This window comes from Pecten maximus, chromosome 16 (assembly GCF_902652985.1).
Source record: "Pecten maximus chromosome 16, xPecMax1.1, whole genome shotgun sequence".
In the NCBI taxonomy this organism is placed as follows: domain Eukaryota; kingdom Metazoa; phylum Mollusca; class Bivalvia; order Pectinida; family Pectinidae; genus Pecten; species Pecten maximus.
The window spans coordinates 21860265-21872100 of NC_047030.1; the positions used below are offsets into that span (position 1 = coordinate 21860265).

The following is an 11836-nucleotide window of genomic DNA, read 5'->3' on the forward strand; positions in this document are numbered from 1 at the left end:
TTTGCAATATTCCGTCTACTAAATCTACAGTGTTTAGAGTCCATAGTCAATTCGATATAACAGTCCTTGTTCTAAATATCACGATTTATTACATTTTATACCAGTGAAATATCAAAAATTATTCATTCCATAAAAGTGATATTTTTCACTAGTGAAAAATATCACTTTTGCTGATTTGACCAATCAAATTAATGATTAGAAAATACAAAAATAATTGACCAATCAGAAAGCCCGACATATATGTCAGCACCTGGACAGGGGGAACTACTTTTTTTGTTTACAAATTATCCCTGTAGGCCTAGTTAGCATACGGGGTAGGGTTTTTATTGATAAAAAATGTAATAAACAGAATATCTAACAGTGTCTTCAGTAATACCAAATATATTTCACTCGTGTGGCTAATATTTTGATATTTTTCACTCGTGCTGCGCACTCGTGAAAAATATCAAAATATTAGCCCCACTCGTGAAATATATTTGGTATTACTGAAGACACTGTTAGACATCCTCTATTTCTGTGACCGATGTCGACAGTTACCGGATACGACTACAACACGTGGTTTAGAGATCATAACACTACAAATGCATTAAAACACAGATTCAACCACCTTGTTACATCACAACAGCGTATTAATATCGACAGGGCTCATTCGAATGTTTGTTTTACGGGTGCTTTATAGTTTTTATTGAACTGTAAATGATCCTGTTATATAATAAACCTCTACGTGTACCTCCCCCTAACCGTATTATAGGGCTTTATTGGTATTAATAGTTAAACCACAAATTGCAGCATAACTTTATGGAATGTCGTCAGAAATGCTTGCAGCAAATAATTACTCTTTTCATCAATATATGACAGACTAGTTTTGATAAGGCAAAGTAATGCTGCTTTATGGTTAATATTAGTAAAAGACGACGTTGTGTTTTATGATCACGTAACGAATCAAAAATATCTGTTGTTGGTGTTAAAGACTTTGTAATATTCCAAAATGAAAAGAAAATAATCTTTAAAAAAAAAAAAAAAAAAAAACATGTCTGCACTTCTCGGTGGCAAAACCAAACCACATGTTCTGCGTGTTCGCAAAGAAGACATCTTTTATAACATCTTTGTTTACAATCACTATTTTATTTGTTTACAATCAATATTAAAGGAGTAGATGGGATAAGCCCATGATTTCGCCCCTTATGATTGGGAAAACTGAAACTACAAAATTATGTTTTTTATATGCCTAAAACATTTTAATATATCAATATCTTTTCGTTTTAACCATTTTTGATTAAAAAATCGTATTTCTAAATACATGTTTTCTTCTTTGAATACGACAATAATCCACGAAATCACTGTTTTTACCCTTTTTTCGATGTTTGAAGTCCAAGAAAACCATCAGCGCAGTCGAGAACATGAACAATTTTCATACAGCTGACGTGTTTTACAAATATCAAAAACATATTAAAAAATTGGACATGTTCTCCCTTGCGCAGATGCCTAACAATAGCAAAAACGATCAACAATATTGCGGTATTTTCGAGGAGATCGGCATCGTTCAAGTCGGAAACGAATGCCGTTTCTGCGCGGGGCCTTCCGGAAGGGGTACCAGTACAGTAAACATCGAGAATGTAAACAAGTTTGTTCTCCACTGTGGAATATAAGCCTAGAAGATCCAAGAACGATGCTTCACACTTGTGGTTTGTATTTTGACTTAAATAGAAATGTTTTGCTTGATTGTGTTTTTCCTGCTGTAGTTATTTAACGTTACCAAGTGAAACCGTCGAAATCAGAATCGAAGTGAAAGTGTAAACAATCGATCGAACTGTTGGCAACAGAGCTTGACGTCCTCAACAAATAACACAGCACATAAGTATTAAAAATCGTCGATATTGTTTTGCTTTATTGCATTTTGTTCATACATTGTATATGAATTGATGGAGACCTTGTCACACAGGCGGGTATTTGCCAGCTCCAAATAGAACAATACACAAACAAAAATGGGGGGGAAACGAAGGAATTGAAGTTGTGTGCATAAACGAAACTGGCAACATGGGTGTCTCGATCACGACCCCATGCCTATATATCATTAAAACTTGATATGAATATATAAACTATACTCATAATCCAATAGTATTAAAAACATCACCGAAAGTCATGGAAAATAAAATGCCGGCACTGCACGTTAGAACTAAAGTTAAGCTGTCGTCTGCAAGTTGACCAATCACTACAGTATAGGTCCGCTAAACAGTTGATCGCGATAAATCAACTGGTCTAACCTTAAAAAATGCATGACTTTTCAAGAACGCATTTAGATTGAATTTAAAAAGGGGCATTACAATAAAAATAAAATAAAATAAAACCACTACTGTACCGCTTATAATACTTTCAATAAAACAATTGTAAGACGTTGCCCTAGTCAATTCACCCGCTAGGTGCCCCTAAACATTGTTTTAAAACTCGATCAATACACGCCTCTGAACAAGGATTGTTAAGATGTTTGAAAAATAAAACTTCATTTGCCCAAATCATATTTTGCGGTATTAGCGAGATTGATACATATTTACAAAAACACAACCTTTAAATCACTATTTAGATCTACTAGCATTAATTAGACATCCCTTTGAAACGTTATGCCTTGTCCTAGTGTATCCCTGAATAAAATATCCATGTGCTAGGCCACAGGTGCCTGACTCGTTTTATAAAATAATAACATATAGAGTACATATAAATGTAAAATAATAACATATAGAGTACATATAAATGTATCATTTATATGTACTCTATATGTTATTATTTTATAAAACGAGTCAGGCACCTGTGGCTAGGCCCAACGTTACGTGCTCTGCCGTAGGAACAGTGCTGTTTAACATCTAAAAGATGCAGATCGCAAATGCAATTCACACAAAACACAATTACACATACGTAATGAGATCAGAACTAATAACTATACAGTATACAGTGATAAAATGACTATGAAATAAGTTATTCTGGCTGACCTGCAGTTTGTCAGCCATCGTCTTCTTTAGGCCTAAATGATTACGTAACATTATGCAGGATGACTGATTTAGAGTAATTATTATCAATATGGTAATTGTTTACATCGTCCAACAGCGAAAGACGAAGTGGTGTAGTGGTAACATCATTTCCTTGTAATGCTAAGGTGGGCGATTCGATTCCACCCAAGGAACTTTTTTTTTTTTTTTTTAATAACATGTTTACTTTCTATCTTTAGCTTTATTATTTTATATATCAGCTATGTAAGTAGTGATATGTTATGCTAAATTAATTTATAATTACTAGTTCTGTCATCTCATAGATAATTAAAATCCTGCTGCACTTTTAAATTCAATTTAATTCTAATGAAGTCTAACTGCACTGAACCGATTGATATTTTTGTAAAAATGCATTTGATTTATTGTTGTTAATTAAATGAGTTTAATTCTATAAAACAACGTTATATTATTGATACCTTTTCATCTCTTCATTTATTGAAAAAAATATAATGTAGTGTGCTTTAGTTCAGTACAGTTATATTTGGTCAAGTAGTAATACCGACAGTACAGTCGATAATTAATTCGCCGAAGGCCTATTGTAATAAATTACGAAACATCTAAGGCGGTGTACAGATGGTATATATAAATAGTTAAATAAAAGATCTAAAACAAAATTGCTGAGCAAGTTAAAACGATTTGATGACAGCACATGTTTTGTAGTAAATGTTTATATAATATATTGTATTTGATCGCTAAAATAAATATCTATTAAATGATAATTACATAATAGCATTTTCTGTTACATGTTTTTATTTGTTTCCAGGTTTCAACAATGCCCAAGGCAATTACATGCTGCTTATGCAGGAAAAGATGTAAAATTAACTTGAGGCGGAAGGTAACAGGAGGACCATTCCTTAAGTATCTTAAGAAAGCTCTGTGTCGTGACATTTGTAATGACGATTTCGTTTGTAGTTCTTGTACAGCAAAGTTTTATAAATATGGAAAATCTACACGAACAAGTAATCATCATGTCAGCAATGTTCCAACATCATTTAGAAGCCCTAAAACTGTGAATCTTCAAATACTGTCTACTCCTAGAACACACAAATATTGTATTGTATGCCAAAAATATGGAAACAACAGATGCCATTTAATATCTATACCTAAAAATGCAAGGACTCAAGCGTTTATTGAACATGGAATTTTTATAGACTCTACAAATAGATGCTGTGCCAGTCATATAAAAGACAAATATTTTGATACTGTATCTCTACAACTAATCAGAAGTACTAAGACATCAGACTTATTTTCCAGATCAGACATCACTGATTTACTCCAGAATGTTAGATCATTAATGAAAACATCGTTTCATCTCAATTTTGATATACCCTCTGTGTTGTCAGATGCTAATTATTCCGAACTTACCGGACTAAATAAAGATCAATTTGCAGATCTTGCATCATACCTGGTGTCCGTTCGAAATACTACAGTTAGATCAACGCGCACATGTCTTGGGGTATTGCTTGTTAAACTGAAAACTGGATTGTCCAATGAACTGATATCAGTACTTTTCGGATTGAAGAAATCACAAGTTCAAAGGAGTGTACATAGTGCCAGATCTGCATTGATCGACAATTTCGTGAATAAAAATTTAGGTTTTAACCACATTACCCATGATAACTTCTGTAAAGACCACACGTCGAGTATTGCCAAGGAACTTTTCACTACCAACAATAATCAGGCAGTCGTCGTTCTAGATGGGACATATATATATATTCAAAAAAGTGGAAACTACAAGTTCCAGCGTAGGTCCTATAGTTTACATAAACATCGACCTCTAGTAAAGCCTATGGTAATTGTGGGTACCGATGGTTATATACTTAGTGTTCTAGGACCATATCTAGCAGATGGCAAAAACAATGACGCCGCAATTACAAAACATATGTTTGCCAACAACTTACAAAACATTAACCAGTGGTTCAATGATGGTGATATGTGTATCGTTGACCGGGGCTTTCGGGATTCTGTTTCTTTTCTTGAGGAGCACGGTTATCGCGTTGAAATGCCACCTTACTTGAAAAAGGGAGCAAAGCAACACACAACACAAGACGCCAACTTATCGCGGCTAGTAACAAAGGTTCGCTGGATTGTGGAGAGTGTTAATGGCCGTATCAAGCAATATCGAATGATGGACAAAGTGGTCCCAAATACATATATCCATTGTATTGGTGATTTTATACAAATTATTTGTAGCATCTTGAACAAATACAAAAAGCCTCTTTTGCAACCCACCGCATCCTCTGAGGAAATGGCTCGCAAAATGCTGATCAAATCAAAGGAGGAGAATCGTCTTCTTACTGAGCTGGAAGAACGTGGTCTTCTAAAAAAAAGATCAACGTATGTCACCATTGACGCCTCTGGAGAAGAACTTGACGACTTCCCAATTCTAACAAGTGACGATCTCAGAGATATTACCTTTGGTATATATCAAATCAAGCAAGCTTGTTCATACTCGAGAGAGCACATGTCAGATGACGGTGACTATGAGTTACTTGTTTGTAAGGAGGACACTGGCTTGTTGAAAGTCAGGATCCAAAGTCGGCATTGTAGCGGTGTTTTGCATTCATTATGGATTCGATATGATGTGTTTACTATACTTGGATGGTACTGTACATGTAAGGTCGGGGCTAGAGTGGTGGGTTGTTGTGCCCATATTGCAAGTGTGTTGTGGTACCTAGGTATCATCCGCCACCAAGACACCATTGAACCTTCTACTAAAGTGTCATCTGTATTAGATGCTGCAGATATGCCGGAAACTGACACCTCAGATAATTCAGATGATAGCGAATCAGTAACTGAGGAGTAAATATTTCATTATTTTAGCAGTACATAGTAATTACATGTATACTAACACATATATATGTGTACCAGATATATGATATTCATAAAGATATGTCTCTGTATATTCCATCTATTAGATACAATGTTTACTGTTTTATGAAATTTGCATGTACCATGTCTTTAGGATCACACGTCATAGCGAGATGCATAAAGAAATGGACCTTGCCAAATACCTTACAATGTATTTGTGCCTACTTTTCGGACATCGTGGTCCTAGTCAGAGGGCAATTACAATGAAACTGTATAACACTTTTACCACACAATTATTTTGTTCATAATTGTTGCTGTCTTGGTCATATGAATCTTTAAGCCTGGTTTTATATGAAACCTTCTGTACCAGGACTCAGGAGTTAATATAAAAGATTGTGTGTATTTTTCATAGAACTGAAGTTTCTTTAAATTGCAAAGATTTGCTTTCACTTGTGTGATTGAAGATTGTTATAATTTTGTCATAAATCTAGCCTTGGGACAGTAGTTGTGTCCTTTCTCTTGTTACTGTTTATTAACTATATCCATCCTTGTGATTGGTCATTAAACCCAATAATGCTCATAATTGTCATTAATCTTATCAATGCTCATGATTGTAATTAATCTTAACAATGCTCATGATTGGTCATGAATCTTAACAATGCTCATGATTGGTCATTACTCTTAACAATGCTCATGATTGGTCATTAATCTTAACAATGCTCATGATTGGTCCTTAATCTTAACAATGCTCATGATTGTTATTAATCTTAACAATGCTCATGATTGGTCATGAATCTTAACAATGCTCATGATTGGTCATTACCCTTAACAATGCTCATGATTGGTCATTAATCTTTACAATGCTCATGATTGGTCATTAATCTTAACAATGCTCATGATTGTTATTAATCTTAACAATGCTGATGATTGGTCATGAATCTTAACAATGCTCATGATTGGTCATTAATCTTAACAATGCTCATGATTGGTCATTAATCTTAACAATGCTCATGATTGTTATTAATCTTAACAATGCTCATGATTGGTCATGAATCTTAACAATGCTCATGATTGGTCATTACCCTTAACAATGCTCATGATTGGTCATTAATCTTTACAATGCTCATGATTGGTCATTAATCTTAACAATGCTGATGATTGTTATTAATCTTAACAATGCTGATGATTGGTCATGAATCTTAACAATGCTGATGATTGGTCATTACTCTTAACAATGCTCATGATTGGTCATTAATCTTAACAATGCTCATGATTGGTCATTAATCTTAACAATGCTCATGATTGGTCATTAATCTTAACAATGCTCATGATTGGTCATTAATCTTAACAATGCTCATGATTGGTCATTACCCTTAACAATGCTCATGATTGGTCATTAATCTTAACAATGCTCATGATTGGTCCTTAATCTTAACAATGCTCATGATTGTTATTAATCTTAACAATGCTCATGATTGGTCATGAATCTTAACAATGCTCATGATTGGTCATTACCCTTAACAATGCTCATGATTGGTCATTAATCTTTACAATGCTCATGATTGGTCATTAATCTTAACAATGCTCATGATTGTTATTAATCTTAACAATGCTGATGATTGGTAATGAATCTTAACAATGCTCATGATTGGTCATTAATCTTAACAATGCTCATGATTGGTCATTAATCTTAACAATGCTCATGATTGTTATTAATCTTAACAATGCTCATGATTGGTCATGAATCTTAACAATGCTCATGATTGGTCATTACCCTTAACAATGCTCATGATTGGTCATTAATCTTTACAATGCTCATGATTGGTCATTAATCTTAACAATGCTGATGATTGTTATTAATCTTAACAATGCTGATGATTGGTCATGAATCTTAACAATGCTGATGATTGGTCATTACTCTTAACAATGCTCATGATTGGTCATTAATCTTAACAATGCTCATGATTGGTCATTAATCTTTACAATGCTCATGATTGGTCATTAATCTTAACAATGCTGATGATTGTTATTAATCTTAACAATGCTGATGATTGGTCATGAATCTTAACAATGCTCATGATTGGTCATGAATCTTAACAATGCTCATGATTGGTCATTAATCTTAACAATGCTCATGATTGGTCATTAATCTTAACAATGCTCATGATTGGTCATTACCCTTAACAATGCTCATGATTGGTCATTTATCTTTACAATGCTCATGATTGGTCATTACTCTTAACAATGCTCATGATTATTCATTAATCCTCTTTGCGATTAGTCAACAATCATATTCATCTTTTTGACTGCTGATTAATCATTTCCCTCTTTGTGACTGCTTAGTGACTGATTAATCATATACATTTTGTGACTGGTTAGTGATCATATTCAGTCTTTTCTATTTGTCATAGCAATACAGTTGAAAAAAACATGTACAGTTCATGTATTTACATTACATCAGCGTGTTGTTGTTACACAATCGTAAATACTGGAAGCTGATGAAGATATCAAAGTAGTTCGTTTGCAAAGTAGCCAGAACAAACTAAATGATATTTGACGGTAAAGGAGAAGGTAAGGGAAAGGGCCAGATACATCTACAATTCTGAATGTAAAAGAATTCCGCCTGTTCTGTGCTACATCTTTTTATACTTTGAAGTTGTGACCGCGAGTTCTTTCGTTAGTATCAAAAGTGAATAATTTTGAGGTGACTTTTCCATGGAAGATATTGTTAATTATTTTGAAAACTGTTATTAAGTGTCCTTCCATCCTGCGATACTTCAATGTGGGGAGTTTCATCCCGAGTCTTTCTTTGTACGCAAGTTTCTTCCTCCCTGGAAGGAGCTTAGTATCTTTTCGTTGAACGTTTTCGATAGCTTGAATATCTTTCAATTGATAAGAATTCCGGGCACATGCTGCATACGAGCGTATTCTAAGTGTGGCCTGGTTAATGTTATGAACAGTTGTTTGAATATAGACTCCAAATATGTAAAAGATCTTCTGATTTGACCAAGTTGTAGCTGGTATTTTCGTGTTATCCTTATATGCAATGCCCTGCATTTGTTAAAATAGAATCTTAACGGCCAGTCTACTGACCATTTTTGGAGGCTATCTAAACCTGATTGCAGAATACTAGCATATTCTTGATTCTTAATATTGCGATATGATTTTGTGTCCTCAGCAAACAGAGGACAGGGTGATATTGAGTTATCCGGCATATGATTGATATGTATCAATGATATATATATAATGATGTTATACTTATGTAGCAACAAATTGATGCATTTGGTTTGTAATGAGTTATTGTATGCAAATAAAAATGCTATGATGATATGTAAATAAACATGATTGTAATTCGCAATTAAATTAGTATTCTTGCATATTTTATTCAGCAAATGTTTTTGTTTTACAATACAATGAAACTAATGTGTATGCATTTGTTTGATTCAAAAATAATAAATGCATTTACACATATACTTTTTATCTGGCTTATAACTTGCATTTTCATTGGCTTAAAACTTGATGTTATCAGCCCATAACAAAACATTGACGTTATTGTTTCGTATGTCACTTTTGATCAACTGATACAGTGGCGTAATGGTTTCTAAGAGAAGAGGCCATCAACAATACAGGATTTCCACAGCATTGTGTATAGTATTTTTCTAATCAAAATGATAAACTTCAATACATTTTAATCTTATGAAGCTAAAAAAAAGTATTCTCATCAGGCTGCAAAATCGGAGTGTGCGCTTGTCATAAATCGCGGTTTATTCAGAGGACATACTTGTGTGTTTGGGCAAGGTTGAGTGTGTGTGTGTGTGTGTGTTTATTTCCATAACATATAACTATGTGGAAGTTACTCCTCATACAAAAATATATAGTAGTTGTTTATAGTTTAAATAAGACACTGATACAAAGACAATGTTGCAAATATGGACCTCAAATATACCTCAAATGGCTAAATTAGCCAATTTTGCAATGCTCAAAATGGCGCCCCCTACATGGTTACCATGGCAACGGAGCACTCTTAATGTTATATTTTATTAATCAGTATACATTTATCTTCAAATATATACAGGACATTAAATGTTTCTTTTGGGGGCAAAATATGGCCCTTATCCTACCTACTCCTTTCTTGTTCAAAATCATTATCTTATTTCATGTTTACAATCATTATCTCATTTCTTGTTTACAATCACTATTTCATTCTTATTTACAATCACAATTTCATTCTTGTTTACAATCACTATTTTATTTCTTGTTTACAATCACTTTTTTATTTGTTTACAATCACTATTTTATTTCTTGTTTACAGTCACTATTTTATTCTTGTTTACAATCACTATTTTATTTCTTGTTTACAATCACTATTTTATTCTTATTTACAATCACTATTTTATTCTTGTTTACAATCACTATTTTATTCTTGTTTACAATCATTATCTCATTTCTTGTTTACAATCACTATTTCATTCTTATTTACAATCACTATTTTATTTCTTGTTTACAATCACTATTTCATTCTTATTTACAATCACTATTTTATTCTTGTTTACAGTCACTATTTTATTCTTGTTTACAATCACTATTTTATTTCTTGTTTACAATCACTATTTTATTCTTGTTTACAATCACTATTTTATTTCTTGTTTACAATCACTATTTTATTCTTGTTTACAATCACAATTTTATTTGTTTACAATCACTATTTTATTTCTTGTTTACAATCACTATTTTATTCTTGTTTACAATCACTATTTTATTTCTTGTTTACAATCACTATTTTATTCTTGTTTACAATCACTATTTTATTTGTTTACAATCACTATTTTATTTCTTGTTTACAATCACTATTTTATTCTTGTTTACAATCACTATTTTATTTGTTTACAATCACTATTTTATTTCTTGTTTACAATCACTATTTTATTCTTGTTTACAATCACTATTTTATTTCTTGTTTACAATCACTATTTTATTCTTGTTTACAATCAATATTTTATTTCTTGTTTATAATCACTATTTTATTCTTGTTTACAATCACTATTTTATTCTTGTTTACAATCACTATTTTATTCTTATTTACAATTACTATTTTATTCTTGTTTACAATCACTATTTAATTTGTTTACAATCACTATTTTATTCTTGTTTACAATCAATATTTCATTTCTTGTTTACAATCAATATTTTATTTGTTTACAATCAATATTTTATTTGTTTACAATCACTATTTTATTCTTATTTACAATTACTATTTTATTTCATGTTTACAATCATTATCTTATTTCATGTTCACAATCACTATCTTATTTCATGTTTACAATCACTATCTTATTTCATGTTCACAATCACTATCTTATTCATGTTCACAATCATTATCTTATTTCATGTTTACAATCACTATCTTATTTCATGTTTAAAATCATTATCTTATTTCATGTTCACAATCACTATCTTATTTCATGTTTACAATCACTATCTTATTTCATGTTCACAATCACTATCTTATTCATGTTTACAATCATTATCTTATTTCATGTTTACAATCATTATCTTATTTCATGTTCACAATCATTATCTTATTTCATGTTTACAATCATTATCTTATTTCATGTTTACAATCATTATCTTATTTCATGTTTACAATCATTATCTTATTTCATGTTCACAATCATTATCTTATTTCATGTTTACCATCATTATCTCATTTCTTGTTTACAATCACTATTTCATTCTTGTTTACAATCACTATTTCATTCTTGTTTACAATCACTAATTCATTCTTGTTTACAATCACTATTTTATTTGTTTACAATCACTATTTTATTCTTGTTTACAATCACTATTTCATTCTTGTTTACAATCACTATTTTATTCTTGTTTACAATCACTATTTCATTCTTGTTTACAATCACTATTTCATTCTTGTTTACAATCACTATTTTATTCTTATTTACAATCACTATTTCATTCTTGTTTACAAT

At 31.8% G+C, this 11836-nt stretch overlaps 1 protein-coding gene across 1 annotated transcript; it reads left to right on the forward strand.

Annotated features, from left to right (window-relative positions):
* The first annotated feature begins 1161 nt into the window (after positions 1–1161).
* Positions 1162–7431, forward strand: LOC117345083. Its single transcript, XM_033908029.1, has 2 exons — positions 1162–1685; positions 3805–7431. Exon 2 carries the CDS (start codon positions 3814–3816, stop codon positions 5845–5847), a length of 2034 nt encoding a protein of 677 aa, XP_033763920.1. The 5' UTR covers positions 1162–1685; positions 3805–3813; the 3' UTR covers positions 5848–7431.
* The last annotated feature ends 4405 nt before the right edge of the window (positions 7432–11836 follow it).